Source organism: Pinus tabuliformis, chromosome 2_1 (assembly GCF_031772625.1).
Source record: "Pinus tabuliformis cultivar Carrire ecotype Pingquan chromosome 2_1, CPIR1, whole genome shotgun sequence".
Classification (NCBI taxonomy): domain Eukaryota; kingdom Viridiplantae; phylum Streptophyta; class Pinopsida; order Pinales; family Pinaceae; genus Pinus; species Pinus tabuliformis.
The window spans coordinates 354,987,541-355,005,879 of NC_142299.1; the positions used below are offsets into that span (position 1 = coordinate 354,987,541).

Consider the following 18,339-nt stretch of genomic DNA (forward strand, 5'->3'; position numbering starts at 1 on the left):
ATTGTTCAATACCAATCATCGAAACTGCTTAAGTCATTAAGATTGCTGTGGTATGACATGGGTTGTAATGACACCCAAATTTTGAGGCTAGCACCGAGACTGTGAAAGGTACTGTGTTTTCCTTTTGTTGTAGTGTAGATTAGGACTGCTCCTCGGATTTTCGACCTTCTCCAAGATGATAATCTTTGCTGATGTAGACTGCTTGTTGTATACTTGATCCTTTATTCTTGACAAAACCCTTAACCTTACTTTGATGCCTTTGAAGACTGATCCTTGTATGTCTCTTTGCTGCCCTTCCTTTGACTTCTGAACCTTAGCTCTGATACCATGTTGAAGAATCTAGGGCAGTTAGAGTTAGAGTGATTCTTCTTAGCATGATAACAATTTGTGAAGTGCTTTTACAATTTATCTTAGCTTGATCTTCTTCTTATTATTAGTGTGTGTTTGCTTCATCAAACTACTACCAAAACAAAGAGACAAGAACACAAGATGTTGGCTTTCTGCCAGGGCCAAAACCTCTCCCTCTTGGAGAGGAAAACCCACACACAATTCTTCTTATAGAGATTCCAATTGACGAATACCAAGACCTTGACCCTTGACCTACTAGGCCACTCCAAGACCAAGACATCAATCCTCTTCTTACTGTAGAGATCATCATCATAGTACCACAGAGGTTCTTGTAGTTGCACCATTGCTTGTACTTCCACCTAGATCATTGTTTCATCACCATATCAACGAGGTCTTTTATACTTGCATGTGAGCTGCTCCGAGATAGTGATCATGACCGAGACTATCATTGCTACTTCACCTTGATCTTGACTGTATCTAGAATGCTGGAATGAGATCACCGGTAAGTATGCCGAGACTGTAGTGGCATCTAGAGAGTAGGCTGAGACAAAGAGTGTTACTTCAGGACGCTTGCATTCACAAGTATGCTGAGACTGTTATGCTGCTATGGTGATGACTGTGAGACTGTGAGGAGGACGAAAATATGGTGGACTGACTTCTGAAATACATACTGTAACAGCCCTTCAAAACATTGCAGGTATCCGAGATTCCTTACTGCAGTCATCCCTGAGACATTCAAGATCCTGTACCTCCTGTATTTCCTGCACCTATCCGAAAGCCAAAATTTCAGAGCTTCCTGCACCATTCGAAATATCAGAGGTGTACGGATATTCTTCTGTGTTTTGCGGATACCCCAGCTGGGTATTTATAGTAGTCACGTCTCCATAAATGAGCTGACATACAGTGTGAAATGTTGTGTCTGTTTATTGAGCCGACATGATGTTCTCTTCATTGTTTTGCTTGCAGGCTTCTTCTTTGAGGAATGGTGCTTGTCTTTGAGGGCTGCTTGACACTAGGTTGACTCATGTTCATTACATAAATACTCAAGAAGAGCCCTTCAATATAATTTTGACTCTTTAACTTTCCTAGACCTATAGAATGAGCAAGAAACTCATTCATATAATTTATAAAAATAATAATTCTTTTTCTTGACAAGTACAAAGATCAAAATTACATTGACAAATACTGAACCTAGTTACCCTTTTTTCAACACCTTTTACAGACAATTGCATACATACCTCTTCTTGCCATGACTGACAGAAAGATTGGACCTATCTGACATCATCAGAGAAAACATATTTGCATAGATTTTAAATAAGTTTGTGATTTGAAGGCATGCTGAAAATGTTTGACAATAGCAAGGACCTTGAGTCACCAAGAAGAGCTGCACGCTGATGAACATCTGAGCAGCTGCTACAGGGACAATGGCCATTTGTCAACCTACTTTTGGCAAGATGGGCTTTAGAGGGATGCCCGTAGTAAACAACTGACCATGCAAATACGGGGGAGTTTGTAGCTCATTTGGAGCGGCCAGACATTGTGCAACCAATAGATCCATCTAGCCTTAAGGTTAGAAGATGTCCATCAAGCATTCAACACTGGAGAAAGAGGGTGCCACCGAAACAGATCAGAGTAGAGCTTCTTGGAATCATATTGTTGAAGTGACTTCCCATATCTACCCAAATTTCTAGCCTCAATCTCTCCAAAAGATCCTTTCATATCAATATTCATCTTGTAACGATCCTTAGGAGGAGGCAAACTCACAATGCCTTTGATGGCCAGTCTATTGGAGGTAGAAGAGGCTTCTGATGGGTCAGTTCTCTCCAATCCTTCCTTGTGAGTGTTGTGCTCCCAACAGTGGCAGGGAACATGCCAAAAGGGCTTGAAGCGTGCTCTGATGGATGCTCCCGCTAGGCGCATGGTTCTAAGGTGGGAGTGGCCCATAGGAGGACAATCTTGGTAATAGTGAACTAACCAAAGGAGAAGCAAACTTGCAAGCCTCCCATATGCTGCAATAGATGACTGATTCGGACACCTTAAAGGATTGAAGGTATGAGATAAGATCAAACAACTCAAAATGACTTTAGATCAAAAGTAGATGGTGAGCAGACTGGAATCTATGAACATTAAAATTTTCCTTGGGGTGGATCCTCCAAGACACCTGGCAGTCCATTATGCAGTCAAAATGACCCTGCATCACCACATCAACAATGCCAAAGCCACCCTCCTTCCCAAAGAACCATAGGAAGACCTTGCATGCCATCTTATTTGGACCAAAGAATGGACTTGAGAATTTGTTCTCGTCTCTTGAATTGAACTCTGCTTGGGAGCCAGTGAGAGACATAGTAGATGTGTGAGGCTTGGAGAAAACATGATACCAAAGTAAGCCTCCTGGCCAAAAGGAGATCCTTATGTTGCTGAACCAAAAGCTTCGACTGCAACCTCTTAAGACACTAGTTTCAACTTTCAATTATCAACAACGGAGAGGTGAATATCAAATAAAATCCCAAGATAGTGAGCAACCATGCTAGGATTGATCCAATTCCATAAAACAGAATCCAACTTGGAGGATCCTCAAAGCTTGATCAATCAGTAATCCGTTTTTCGTTCATTGACCATAGACCTATAAGCACAACGGAAAGTATTCAAACAGCCCTTAGTAGTTTGTGCTAAATCCTGGTCCAAGCACACAGAAAGAAGAGAATTATCAGCAAGATGGTCACTGATAATTTCCAATCCATCTTGAAGAGAGATTCTGTGGAATCTCCTTTGCGTCCTTTTAGACTCCAATAAATAGCCTAAGGCATCCATAGATAAAACATAGGAGCAAGAAGACACCCCTGTCTGATTGATTGATGCAGTGGAATGCATTTGGTCAGAGTGTTGTTAATTGAGACAATGGCTGAAGCTTTAGAAAAGAGGGTTTTCACCATTGCAATACAATTCGGACCAAACAGAAACATCTATATGACAAAGGACCTATCATCCCTGTCATAAGCTTTGCAAAATCAATCTTAAGCTCTACAAATCTTTGAATTTTGCACAATTTATTAGGACAAGCATACTGAAAATTCAAAGAACTTTTAAGTCATAGAAGTCTCTACTCTTCATATTCCTTGTCACATCTGATGGAAGTTACATTTGCAACATTCTCAGTACCCACCCTCTTAATAGATAAAAAGAAAATACATTCATCGCAATGCCTGTCTTGTTGTTAAATAATGCATTCCAAAGTTGTTGGGGATTGTCAATGGGGGCTTGGCTACATGGTAAGCGGGGTTATTCAATAACTCCTCTAGGATTGAAATCCCGTAAGAGATGTGTTTCACCTCTCATGGGCCAAAGTAGGGTTTATCAAGTGGATGGTTCCAGGTGCAAGTCTTTGGTGACTGACAGAACTGATGCTCCCCTATATTTGGCTTCTTAGCCAATGGGATCTTCCTTAATATTGTAAGCTGGCTACAGTGCATTGTAATATTTCCAGGTCGGGGAAGTGCATCATTTCCATTTAGTGATAATAAGAAGCATCTTGTCAATTATTTCATGTTCCATGTTGTAGATTGTTTTTTAAAGTATAGATGTGATAATATTTTGAAAGACGTTTGAGCTTTGAGCTCTGTTATATGTTGGGCTACTCACCTTGGCCGTGTTCAATATTGCAGGAAAAAGCTTGCACAGAGACTTCTATTTGCTAAAAGTGCAAATGATGATGAAACAAACATATTGACAAAATTGAAGCGACAGTGTGGATACCAGTTTACTTCTAAAATGGAGAGAATGGTATGCTAGTAGTTCACTTCCATTTGAAAAAAATTGTAATTGTAACTGGTATTAGGCAAGCTTATTTTACTGTAGTTTATCTCAGAAATATTATAAACTTGTAGTTTCTTTCATTGTACTCTTCTACTTTATTTTAATTTTCCAAGTCAAACTTCCCATTTTCATCTGTTCCCATTTTCTAAGTTCTGTGCATATAAAAGTTGGAGCTTTTATTTTTATGTTTTCATGTCTATTCTGTATCGGTCTGTTCAGGTTACTGATTTAACTTTAGGAAGGGAGAATCAAAATAATTTTGAGGAATATCTTAATGAGAACCCACTTGCGCATCCCGGAATAGATTTGACTGTGACAGTTTTGACAACTGGATTTTGGCCAAGTTACAAGTCATTTGATCTTAATCTACCTGCTGAGATGGTATGTAGTTTTTCATATACTGCATATTATTGCAACTTACTGAGCAGCCACAAGAGTATTTTAGTAGGTAAAATGGCTTTTATTTTTTTATTGAATTTTACCACTGCAATGCAGGTTAAATGTGTTGAGGTGTTCAAAGAGTTTTATCAAACAAAAACTAAACATCGGAAGCTTACATGGATATATTCTTTGGGAACCTGTAATATTATTGGGAAGTTTGATCCTAAGCCAATGGAACTTATTGTGACAACTTACCAGGTCTTGTAATTTTGCATTGTTGGTTGTACTGACTTTTGGATTTTATGCTTTATTAGTGATACTTACTTTGAAGTTTAAATGTGCAATAAAAATAAGTGGTTTATAGAATGATCAGATATAATACTTGATAGCTCAAATGTTTTATTTTGTTGTTGCTTTTCACTTTGTCATCTATGAATGCACCAACCTTTTGTTATGATACTATTGAAACTTACTGCATCGCAATGATCCTTCAGGCATCTGCACTTTTGCTGTTCAATGCGTCAGAGAGGCTAAGTTACTCTGAAATCAAGTCTCAGTTGAATTTAACCGATGAAGATATTGTCAGATTGCTGCACTCCCTTGCATGTGCAAAATACAAAATCCTCAATAAAGAACCAAACACAAAAACTGTGGCACAAACAGATTATTTTGAATTCAACGCAAAATTTACCGACAAAATGAGGAGAATAAAGGTTTGAGTTCTACTGCAATAAAAATATTGGCATCAGTTTTCTGATTTAAAAACAAATGATTCTGATCAAGGTTCACACATTTGTTTTCCTTTTCTATTTGATTGCAGATTCCTCTTCCACCAGTGGATGAGAAGAAAAAAGTTATTGAGGATGTAGATAAAGATCGACGTTATGCTATTGATGCATCAATTGTAAGAATCATGAAGAGCCGAAAAGTTTTATCTCACCAGCAGCTAGTGATGGAGTGCGTTGAGCAACTGGGACGGATGTTCAAGGTACGTCCTGCGTAGGATGATACATTTAGTTAGCATAGCATCAAGTGAGTTAAATGAATAACTCTATTTCCAAAATAAATTTTCCTACTGATTGACTAATTGAAACAAACTTGTGTTGATCAGCCTGATTTCAAGGCAATCAAGAAGAGAATTGAAGATCTAATTACAAGGGAATACTTGGAGAGGGACAAAGATAATCCTAATATGTTCAGATATTTGGCTTGAACTACTGGTGCGATGTTTGTACAAGCTTTTTAAAGCTTGCTTCTTGCAGCAATTCATATATTGACTTGCTCCTAGGTGCTTGTATTTATATTATTTAGTGCTTCCAATGTTGGCGAAGAGCTTATTACAAAGCATCACTGCTTACTCAAACGTTGAAGGTTGTAGACATCCTCAGAAATGGGTTTGGCCGCCATGAGGGTTTCCACAGAAGGATATTATGAAACTTTCGTTTCCTGATATGGTCACTGAGCTTTTTGTTTTTTAATTTATTTGGATGCTTGGTAAACAGGCATGTGGTGCAGGTGGAACTTGCACCTGTTTCCCCTTTGTTGAAACAGTGAAGGATGCAGTGTCGACAATTCCCAAGTTATTTTTCTCCAATTCATATGGTTGGATAATTCAGCAAGTTCTATGTTTTGATTATGCTCAAATGTCATAACTGAATTTTAGTCATTAAAATATCTGATTCTTTTTCTAATAGATTAAATTGATCATCTTCGCTGTGAAGTTCTCTAATGACTGGCACTCTATCAAGTGGTTCTGCAATGATCTTAGAATAAGTTTAGAGGTTATTGTGCAGCATTTGCGTATGTCAGCTTCGACTTCAATCTCTGGTCATTATGTAAGCAGAATACAGGACCCAAACTGAGGGAGTCTCCTTGGGCACAAGGAATTGGCAGCTACTTGTTCCTTTACAATGGCATATGGTTTCCTTTCAACTCATTTATCTTTGGGAAACAGAGCAGTGGGCTTGTTTGATAGCATAAACTAGTGTGCTTGGTAGTACTCGTATGATTTTAGAAGGTTTTGGTTTGTTTTCAACTATGAGCTTCTGGATTTCTTATTGATAGCTTTTGGTTGAATGAGTTGGCCCACCTTTTGACAATGGAAATGCTGGTTAGGTAATGCTGCGTTTGGGTAAAATTCTCTTTCTACTCTCAACTAGGAAAACGAGAAGCAACACCAAAAAATGCTTGCATTTTCTTTCATGATGGTTGGCAGGCGTCACCCCCCTGGAAATAGTGCATCTGAGAGAGATGTGTACACATTCTTTGTGTTATCTATAACATAATCTTTGTGCTAACTGTTGAATGCCGACACTCGGGTTAGGAACACAGATTTGGTGAGTATAATGATAGGTGATAGGCCCAAGAGATATTGATCATTTGAGGATCCTGGTGTCTAGTTAGTTCTGAGCAATTTTTGGTTAATTTTCATGCGGACATGAAACATTTCCATGAAACTCAAAATCAATTCCTTTTTATGAACTGATGGACATTCATTTTTTATTATGTCTTTTCTGATCTTTAAGAAAGCTTTCGAAAGACATGTGCCAATTACCAAGATGATATACAAGAGTTGCAATATGGTGTTTCACTTATCATGTTTACCCTTTCTTAACAAAAGATTACTAAATAAAGAGACTTTCCTTGGTCCAATTATATTGAAAGTGGATGTTGTGCTTTTATGCTTTTTAGGACTATTTAAAGGCGTTAAAGGTAAGATGAACTTGCTCCATTGTCAAATGGATTTATCAAATTCAATTTGTCACATTGTTAATGTGTTTGATCACATTCAATATGTTACATTGTTAACGTGTTCATCAAATTCAGTTATTGTCAAGGTCTTGATTAAATTTTTCATTCTTGTGTGGTTTTTAAATCTTTTAGTTTTTTTGGGGCAATTTTAGATTTGGTCAAATCGGTTGCCCTATGCAAGCCTGTTAAAAAAATGGTTCTAAGGGGGCGTTTTCACATTTGAAGTTACTGTGGCAAATTTTAGTTGCTTTATGCAAACCGGCTTTACAAAAAATAATTTCTTTGACAATTGCCTAACAACTCTGTGATTAGAGTATCTTAATAATATTGAACACCTCATTTGTTTTTCTCACAATGCATATTTATGTTCCTTTTAACTTCTTTTTTGTTTGCATTTATTTCATTTTATTTAACCTTTACTGTCATATTAAACCTTAGTTTTCAATTTTATTTAACCTTAGTGTTATATCATTTTTATTAGCTCCTTATGAGTATTAATTTAAATATTATTTCCCCTTCCATTCTATAATTCTTAATAATTAGAAATCAAAAGACTTGATAACTCTATATAGATTGTTTTGTTGTATTAGTTTAAATATTATTCTCTCTTTTCCATTTTATAATTCTAAATAATTACAAATTAAGACTTAATAAAAATTTTCCATAATTTTTAATAAATTTTTTTCCCTAACTTGTGTTTCGTTGGTTTAAATATTATTTTTTGTTTCCCATTTATAATTATAAATATTTATTCAATTTTCACCATAAAAGTTTATGAATAAAATTTTGTCATAAATTTTAATGTGGCATTGTTGTACCTCCAGAGGATCAGAGTGAACAGGCAGAAGATCCTGTGGCTTGAAAATAAATGAATTAATACTCCATCCATAGAGCAGCGAAATCACCATAGCCTTATTGCATTCTGAATTTGCCGAACAAATGGTTCTGTGGCACCGTGAGACAAGGGTTAAAGGCGACCTTTATCCCAAGGAGTATATAGAACCATCCAATAGCTATTCTCGCAAGCTACTTTTCTTGACCGCAATAATAGTGTCTTTCTTTAAGGTTCAGTGACTAATTTTTTTTTCTTTAACTTGTGCTTGGTTGGTTTAAATATTATTTTTTGTTTTAATTATTAAATTTTCACTGTAAAAGAGAATGAATAAAGTTGCCTTAAATTTTAAGGTGTAAAAATGTGATAAAATATCGCAAATATTTAATATATAGTAATTTCTCATTTTTAATTTGCTTTTTCTTTAAAATATATCCTAGGAATCTAAAAATTTGATAAAATACCTTAGGTAAATATTTAATATATACGCAACTTTTCATTTTTAATTTGCTTTTTCTTTAAAATATATCCTATAAATCTATTTTTATTTTTTCCCTTTATTTTACGATTTTAAATAATTATTAGTTTTTCTTTATGGTAAAAAATTAATAAATTCAAGGTTAAATTTATAAATTTGTAAAGAAATACAGTTTTACCCAATTTATAAAGAGAGAGATACAACTATATTTCTGTTTTATTTTTAATTGAATTTTTATTTATTTTTAAATGGTTTGATTTTTTAAATTTGTTCATGTAAATTAAATTAAACTATATATTTTTTCTCTTAATAAATTCCAGTAAAATATGATAGAAATCAATCCATAATAAATATTAAAAGTGTGAAAATTAAAAAAAATCATAAAATTTATTTTTAATTAAATTTTTATTTATTTTTAAATGGTTTGATTTTTTTAATTTGTTCACGTAAATTAAATTAAACTATATATTTTTTCTCTTAATAAATTCTAGTAAAATATGATGGAAATCAATCCATAATAAATATTAAAGTTTGAAAATTAAAAAAAATCATAAAATAGTAAATAAATAATTTAATTATTAGTTTTTGATTAGGAAAAAAATAATAAATTTGAATAAATTCAAGGTTAATTTATAAATTTACAAAGAGATACAATTACATTTTTTATTTTATTTTTAATTAAATTTTTATTTATTCATTTTTGTTCTTTTATTATTTATTCTTGTTAATTCTTTTGTTATTTCTTATCCTTTTCGCTAAATTGTTCACAAAAGTTAAATTAAACTATATTAGTTTTTGACACCAAATTTTTTGGGTTGATAGGAATTTCCAAATCACACCAACGATGGCTTGTGTGTGCTCCGCGTCCTCCGCTAGGTGCTTATGGTTCTGGCCCTCTGGGCCTTGCCCGCCATGGCGGATTCGCAACAGCATCCTGGCGTCTGCTCTTTAAAGGATATGGTCTCTGGTCGGTCGTTAGACCAAGCTTCATTCTTCACAAAGTTTGCTTCTAGCTCTGCCTTCTGTATGCCACCCGGAGGAAGCTCTAACAAAGAAGAAACTACTCATCCATAGGAAAACGAGCTGCCAGAAAGGAACGGTGACACAGTGAAAAGACCAACCAAGGATACTCGGACAGACAAGGGCAAGGCCGCAGACTCGCCCTTCTTTGCTAACGTCAATCCTTCACAATCTCAGGAGCCGCTGCAAGATCAGGGGAAAAAGACCAAGAATAACTGTAATCACAAAGCCAAGAAAACCCAGAATTGTAAATCCAGGACCCTGGGGTAGATGAATATAGAGAATACATGCAGGAACATGTCGTTATATGCAAGTTCATGGGAATATGGCCAACTGAAAGAGCCCTGAACTGGTGGATTCAGAGCAAATGGAAACCCAAAGGGGAGATCAGAGTTCTGCTGGGCTCCAAAGGATTTTTCACAGTCATCTTTGACCTCCTAGAAGATATAGACAAAAGTTTTGAAGGAGGACCCTATTTCTATAATTCCGCTGGTTAATACATAAGATTCAAGAGGGAGAACTTCACAGCAGAAAAAGAGGATTTTACTAGGGTTCCAGTTTGGGTACACCTCTACTTCTTACCAATTGATTATTGGGCTCCTTCAATCTTAAAAGGAATAAGAGACCAGCTGGGGGAGTACATCAAAATGTCTAAAGGCACAAGAACTGGTCACTATGTTTTTTACGCCCGAATCTGCGTATATATATAGACGTCTATGGTGCCTTGCCAAAAGCAATCAAATTAATCTATAGGGATGAAGTCCGATGACTAAAACCCCTCAAATGCAAGAGCAAGCAAATAAACAAAAAAAACAACGAAGGGTTCACCAAAGTAATCGCCAGGGACAAAAATTACGGGAAAAAAGCTATCCTCGAGAAGAACCTATACAAAGAAGCAAGCAAGAATCAGTTCAAGGAACTAAACAATACCCAAGAGCAAATAGACCCTAACAAAATGATAACAGATGAAGCGAGAGAGGAAGAAATGCACCCAGTAGACAACGAACAAGATGAAAGGGATACATGTAATACCAACATAGGGAAGGAGCAGGCGCTAGTGGATGCAAAAATGCAACAAGTAGAAACAAATGAAACACTAGAGGATAACACAATAGAGGAAGCTTTGTAGGGGGTAGACCTTGCAATAATTGCAGAGGAATGGAAACAAAAAGGAATAAATGCCATATTAGAACAATAGCTACAAAAAATCGAAGGAGCTTATTTTTCCAGGAAGAATTAAAACTCAAAGCTCACTATCCAACACAAGAAAGTACAGCTTCAAAAGGCATATTAGCCAACATTCCAGTAGGACTCAACCTCAAGGGCTCAAACAAAAAGCGAGGATGAAAAACCACTAGTTAGCTCCTTCAAGAATTGGGATCCAAGCTAATCAATGAAGGAAAGGTAAAGGCTCTAGCTCTATACCCATCTCCATGTCAATAAATTGCATCTCTTGGAATATTAGAGGACTTAACAACCCTGGGAAGAAACACATCTTAAAAAGTAGAGTCAAGTCTGATCATCCCGACATCATACTCATTCAAGAAACGAAATTGGATTCAACCCACCCTCCCCTCCTTTTCAACTCGTGCTTCAAGCCTTACAACTTCTTGGCTAATACGACTACAAGCACAATGGGGGGCATAATGACTTTTTGGAAAAATTCCAAACTCAACCTTATTTCTTCTCGGGCCACTCACCATTCCTTAATAGTGATCCTGAGAATCATAGGCACCAATGAGACCATTAGTATAACTAATGTTTATGCCCAACATAAGGTGATAGACCATATCAAAATGTTCCAAATCTTATCTAATCTCATTGACCCTCTGCGCCACCCTATCAAAATCATCGCTGGTGATTTCAATATGATAACTAATGAGACCATTAGTATAACTAATGTTTATGCCCCACACAAGGTGATAGACCGTATCAAAATGCTCCAAATCTTATCCAATCTCCTTGAACCTCTTCAACACCCTATCAAAATCATAGTTGGTGATTTCAATACGAGAACTAACATATCTGAAAAGAAAGGAGGAATCTGAAAGTTAGATAAGGACTTTGAGGCTTTCCTTGCCACCATTGAAAACCTCAACCAATAATCCCACTAGCAATGGCTTATTCACCTGGAATAACAGAAGAGGAGACTGTCAAATAACCTCCCGTTTAGACCGCTTCCTTCTATCTGAGGCAACCTATCTCACCTCCTGGGAAATAGAGGCGAGAATCCTTCCGCAAGCAGGGTATAATCACTCGCCTATCTCCCTCAAGATTCAAATTTCCATGAGTTCGAAGAATAAGCCTTCTAGATTTGAGGCGTTCTGGTTGAATCACCTGGATTTCATGGAAAAGAATGAAACAATGGTGGACTTACTCTCCCATCAAAATTGGAAACAAAATGTATACTTTCCAACGAAAGTTAAAACATATGAAAGAGGAAATCAAAAAATGGAACAGAGAAACATTTGGCAATATCATTACGGATAAAAAAAACTTGGAACACCAATTGGAACTTGTTTAACAAAATATAATTGAAGAAGGGCTAACAGAGACTAGTAAGCAAGAGGAACAATGACTACAAAGATGGGACGAAAGAGCCATTCAAGAAGAAAAGTTGTGGCAACAAAAATCCAGAATAAATTGGCTGAAATATGGGGAAAGGAAGACAACGTTTTTCCATAAAACAATGATATATCACAAGAGGAACAAAATTTTTTTGGCTCTGAAGAACCACGAGGGTCATCTCATTCACTTTCAAGAGGATTTGGAAATAGTGCTCAACAACTATTTCAGCGCTCTTCTCAAAGAGCCAAGGAATAATTAGGATCAGGATATAAGAAAGATCACCAAGAATATTCCCAAAATCCTCATGGAGGACCATAACAAAATGGTCCTAAGGAAAGTCTCCCTCCAGGAAGTGGAAGATGTGGTCATGGGAATGCCCAATGGAAATGCTCTAGCGCTGGATGGGTTCACCATTGATTTCTACAAAGCTTGCTGGCCTATCATAAAGCTGGATGTTCATGCCCTGGCGGAGGAATCTCAAATTCAGAACTGTACTTAAAGCTTTTAACCCCACCTTTTTGACTTTGATACCCAAGGGAATCTCTGTGGATTCCCTGCACAAATTCAGGCCCATAGCTCTCTGCAATATCATATACAAAATAATCTCTAAAGTTCTCGCCAATCGAATTAAAGTCATCTTCCCTCTCCTCATCTCCCACCAATAGTCTAGCTATGTGGAAGGAAGACAAATCATGGATAGTATCATCCTCTCTCATGAGCTTATCAATTCTCTCAAATCCCAAAAAATAGATGGTATGATGATTCAACTAGATATGTCCAAAGCCTTTGACAAAATTAGCTGGAACTATATGAGACAGGTCTTGGACGTATTCGACTTCCAAAAAGAAAGCATCAAGTGCATCATGGCTATGGTGTCAGGAGCTTTCTTCTCCATCCTCGTGAATAGATCACCTTTGCAACCCTTCAATCCTACAAGGGGTATCAGTGAAGGGGATCCAATCTCTCCTTTCCCCTTTCTTATAATGGTGGAAGGGCTAAGTCACTCTATCACTGCTGCCCTGCATGAAAATAAGCTCTTTGGTCTCCATCCCCATGCCTTAGCCCCCCCTACAACTCACCAACAATTTGTGGATGATACTCTTCTCATGGGCCTCCCATCTATCAAAGAGGTTGCCTTGTTCATGTCCATCCCGACAGACTTCTCTGCTACTTCTGGCACCTCCACCAATCCCCTTTAATCCAAGTTGTTTTTCTTTAACACTCCGCTGCCCATTTGTAAGAACATCACCAGACTCCTGACCATTCCTATTAGCACTCTCCCCTCCACTTACCTTGGTGTTCCCCTTACATATAGGCCTCTCTCCTACGCCCCTTGGGAGAACTTGATAAACAAATTGGAGAAAAGAATGGCCAACTTGACCTTCAGATCTCTAAATTTGGTTGGTCGTCTTATCCTGGTTAAATATGTCCTTCAGGCCAACCAGCTTTACATGTACTTAGCTCTGGAGGCTCCAAAATTGATTTAAAACAAAATTAAAAACCTTCAGAGGAGCTTCTTTTGGAGAGATGCAAAGGTCAAACATAAATGGGCTCTTGTAGCATGGGAAAAAATATGCAAACCCAAAAAGATGGTGGCCTCGGTCTTAGAGACATAGACCTCCTGGGAAAGGCCCTAGGAGCCAAAAACCTGTGGAGATGGATTGCTAACCCCAACTCCCCTTGGGGTACCCTCTGGAAAGCAAAGTACACCCCCTCATTAACGCAAGACCAAATCATTAGGCTCAATGGAAACATCACAGGTTCAGTAATTTGGAATCAAGCTTGGGAGAATAGGGACATCATTCAAAGACATAGTTTCTAGGAAGTAGGCAATGGGAACAAGGCTCTTTTCTGGGAGGATGCTTGGCAACAAAGACCGAAACTTGATCAAGGTCATTATCAACATATCAAGGTTGAAATGCAAAACAGAGGGAAGATCAAAGTCAACTAGTACTGGGGAAAAAGTGAAGAAAATGGTAGATGGAGAATTTGGATCAATCACGAGGAATGGACTCCCCATTTGAACCCCCAAACCCGGTCGGACCTCTCCTTAGAGTTACAAAAATGACAAATCCTACTTTACTTTTCTAAGGATAAACTTAGATGGGGGAAAAACTGAGCAAGACATTTGATCTGAATAGAAGCCTACAGATACATAGCAAAGCACGACCAACTCCAACCAAATTTGAAATGGAATGCAATCTGGGACAAGGAGCACTGGCCGAAAATTTATATCTTTCTATGGTTAGTCATGAACAATTTTTTTTTAACGTGGGACAATCTAAGAAGAAAAAGCTTTATTGGCCCCTCGAGATGCCCCCTCTACCAACAAGAAGAAGAAAACCTCAATCATCTGTTAAGTCTGTGCCCTTTCGCGTCCAATTTACGGGATTGGTTTTCTTTGGTCTTTAAAAGCGCGCTCCATGAAATAGTGACCTCTCTACCCACTCAGACTGTCAAAGCCCCCCCCACCTTCCTCAAACTGAGAATTCTCTCATTGTTGGACCTCCTTCATATCAAGGTTTGTGAAGTCACTCCCCTCCCCAGGCATGAAAATAAAAATAACACGTAGCTACCGCCAGAGCAGGGGACCTTCAAGCTCAACTATGATGGCACAACTAAAGGGAATCTGGGCCCAACTAGTTTTGGAGGGGTCTTCAGAAACTCTAAAGGTGAGATAATTTTGATTTATGAGGGCAATATAGGTTCAACCACCAACAATGCCATTGAATGTCATGCCCTGGAACATGGCATCGCCATAGCGCACAACCTAAACCTAGATCCTCTTATAGTTGAAGGAGATTCCATGTTGGCCTCCCAAATTGGCCAAAAAGCTTCATCAAGGTATCTTGGTGGACAAAATCTCAGACAATTGGCACATAAACAAAATAATACAATGAATCAAGCAGGGAATTGGCACCATGGCAGGGCTCGACTTTCAAGCAATTAAAAGGGAGGGAAATAAATTCGCAAAAGACGGGTGAATGAGGGTACGACTGGTACGCTACGCCTGAAGTCCCGAGCATGGCAGGGACTGGAGGAAGGGGAACTTCGTCAGCAATGCGGATCAATCAATGAAGAAGATAACTACTCTACTGAACAATAATTTTTGGTGTACTTCCATCATTACATGATTGATTCTCTGCCCAATGGGAAGGACAGGTGGAGGGTGCTTGACTATAGACTCATCCTTGGCTCTTCTGTCTCCAGAGCGCACGATGCCACCTCCCCTCTCCCTTGTGTGACCGTCGTCTCTCAGTCACATCCTCTCTTCTATGCTATTACTCCTATGCCCCTCCTCAGATCTCTACATGCTTCCCCTTTCCGCCCCCTCTCCCTCATTCTGATCTCCCTCCTCCTCCTGGCATCTATAAATTCACCCGTCCCCCTTCTCCCCCTCATTCTTCTTATTGCCATTTCCCTTTATTTTCCCCTCACTCTCTGGTTCCCCATGCACTCCAGTCCCTCTGTTTCTCTGATGGCCCCGAGGAATGGCTCCACCCCTGGTCCAAGTACAGGAGGTGCGCATAGTCGCGCTGCCTCTCATTGGCAGCGTTTGTGTCAGGCCCCTACCACTCGCGCAGACACTGTTGCTAGGCGCACAACTGTGTGCTAGACGACAATGGTTAATCCAGAAACTCAACAATGAATTTTAGACTTAGATGCCCAAGCAAATGTTCTCCGTAGAGAGATCACCACGAAGGAGGTCGACGCAAAATTTGCTTGGATTCCGGACCCTGCTCTCACTCGAGGGCACGAAAACCTCTACGCGTGTACAATTGAAAGACAATGGCAAATGAAGACCATCACGGGGTTTGCTATGCAGGAACAAGAGGAGCGTTGCAAGGCTCTGGAAACTAAGATTGACCGGCTCGCTGAAAAGTTTGTAGTGTATGTGGAAGCCATCCATTATTGCAGATTTATCACTCGGGACGCTTCGAATTACATTGTCATGAATAAGAAGTCGACAACGAAGGTCCAATCAATCGCTGAAGGATCCCTGAGCATCAAGAAAGAGGACCCTGGGGCCTCCACGAGTCGTCAGGTCATCACCATGCAACAGGAGGGAAGGTCTCAGGAGACTCCCATTCATCTGGATGAGGATCAGGTCAACACCAACCAGGAGTGATGCAGTCAGTTTCCTTCCTTGTTTTTTCCCCTAGTGTATGTTGTTCTGCCTCCGCGAAAGGTTGTCTATTGCAGAGGTTAAAAATATCTGTATGGTCGGCCGCCATAAGGCGTTCTTCTCCTTTCTCAGCTTCTAATTTCTCAATTTTGAAAATGTTGTTATGGGAGCACCTCTCAGCTCCACTTTTGTTCTTTGTTCTTTCTTTTGTCTAGGTCGTACTGTAAATACAACCTTTGCTATGACCAACGCTAACTTTTCTGCTGGGTCTTGTGTCGGGTTCTTTCCCACAAAACCCTTTTTGTAATCTGTCAGTCTATCAAGTAATATATTTTCTTATTTACGAAAAAAACTATATTAGTTTTTGCTTATGGTAAAAAAATAATAATTTTGAATGAATTCAAGGTTAATTTATAAATTTACAAAGATACACAATTACATTTTTATTTTATTTTTAATTAAATTTTTATTTATTCACTTTTTAGATGGTTTGATTTTTTTTAAATTGTTCATGTAAGTTAAATTAAACTATATTTTTTTCCTCTTAATAAATTCTGGTAAAATTTGATAGAAATCAATCTATAATAAATATTAAAAGGGCGAAAATTTAAAAAGTCATAAAATAGTAAAAGTATATTTTTTATAAGAATTATTATTATTATAAGAAGATTTATTATTATTATGCTTACCTATGAGGAGGTATTAAAAGTGCGAAAATTTAAAAAGTCATAAAATAGTAAAAGTATATTTTTTATAAGAATTATTATTATTATAGGAAGATTTATTATTATTATGCTTACCTATGAGGAGGTTTGAATTGAGAATCTTAAAGAACATGGGGTAAAAGTATATTTTTTTTTATAGAATTATTATTATCAATTAAAAAACGATTTATATTTTTAGTTTAGGCCTGCTTACTTATGAGGAGGTTTGAATAGGTTTGAATTTGGAATCTTAAAAGAACATAGGGTCACTGCCAATTGTGCTATTGGGTTATTATTAACAAAAATATATTTTTAAATAATGAATCCATACAAGGGAGGATAGTTTTAGATAGAGTTTTATGAACCCAACGTTTTGGACTACCAAGTGAGTCCATCATCAGGGGAGAATGCGTCAATAGATATAAAATCATAATGACCAAGTGAGTCCATCATCAGGGAGAATGCGTCAATAGATATTCTTAAAATCATAATGATGTATCCAAGAGCTATAATTAGGGTATATATATAAGTTATTAAACAAAAGAAATAAGAAAATAGGCCGGCTCTTATCTTTTTATTTAATTAATTAATTAAATTATTTATTTATTATTATTATTTTTTTTAATTAATTAATTAATTTATTCAAGGGGATAACTTAATCGAATAATTTTATTATCTATAGAAATTAATTATTATGTTTATTAATTCTATTTTAAATAATTGGTTCAATTGATTCATTAATTTGGTTAAATAATAAATTAGTTTGTTTGATTAATCAAATTAATTAATTTAATTATGTATTCTTTATTAATATATTTATTCATTTATTTACATTATTAATTTGATTAATTAATTCATTAATTAATAAGTTTACAGAGATAGATTAATTACTTATTTTTCTATTTTTTGAATTAATTATTAGGTTTGATAAATTTATAAAAAAATAATTTTTATTTTTTATTTTATTTATTGATTAATTACTATGTTTTACTAATTAACTAATTTTTTATATTTAATTAAATGAATAGATTAGTTAACAAATTTATTATTTATTATTATATATATATATATATATATATTTTTTTAATAAGTTTATTAATTAAATTAAATTTACTTATTTCTTTGTTTAATTATTTATTTATTTGATTAATTTGTTTTATTTGATTAATTTGTTTGTTTATTAACTTATTTTTATTTTTATTTTTATTGTTATTTTTTATATTTTATTTATTTGTTTATTTTTTGGTTTTAGTGAGTTATTTATCTGTAATTTCTAGAGTTTATTTATTATTATTATTATTATTATTTTTATTTTTTT

General features: G+C 36.5%; 1 protein-coding gene across 1 annotated transcript in view; it reads left to right on the forward strand.

The window, feature by feature from the left end:
• Positions 1-6,153, forward strand: part of LOC149200328 (cullin-1-like) — a 121,330-nt gene extending 115,177 nt beyond the window's left edge. The window contains exons 14-19 of the mRNA XM_089402656.1: positions 4,011-4,128; positions 4,381-4,542; positions 4,657-4,800; positions 5,037-5,255; positions 5,363-5,530; positions 5,654-6,153. Of these exons, the coding sequence (XP_089258782.1) occupies positions 4,011-4,128; positions 4,381-4,542; positions 4,657-4,800; positions 5,037-5,255; positions 5,363-5,530; positions 5,654-5,755 (913 nt within the window). The 3' untranslated portion in view covers positions 5,756-6,153. The remainder of the gene's footprint in view (positions 1-4,010; positions 4,129-4,380; positions 4,543-4,656; positions 4,801-5,036; positions 5,256-5,362; positions 5,531-5,653) is intronic.
• Positions 6,154-18,339: the final 12,186 nt, after the last annotated feature.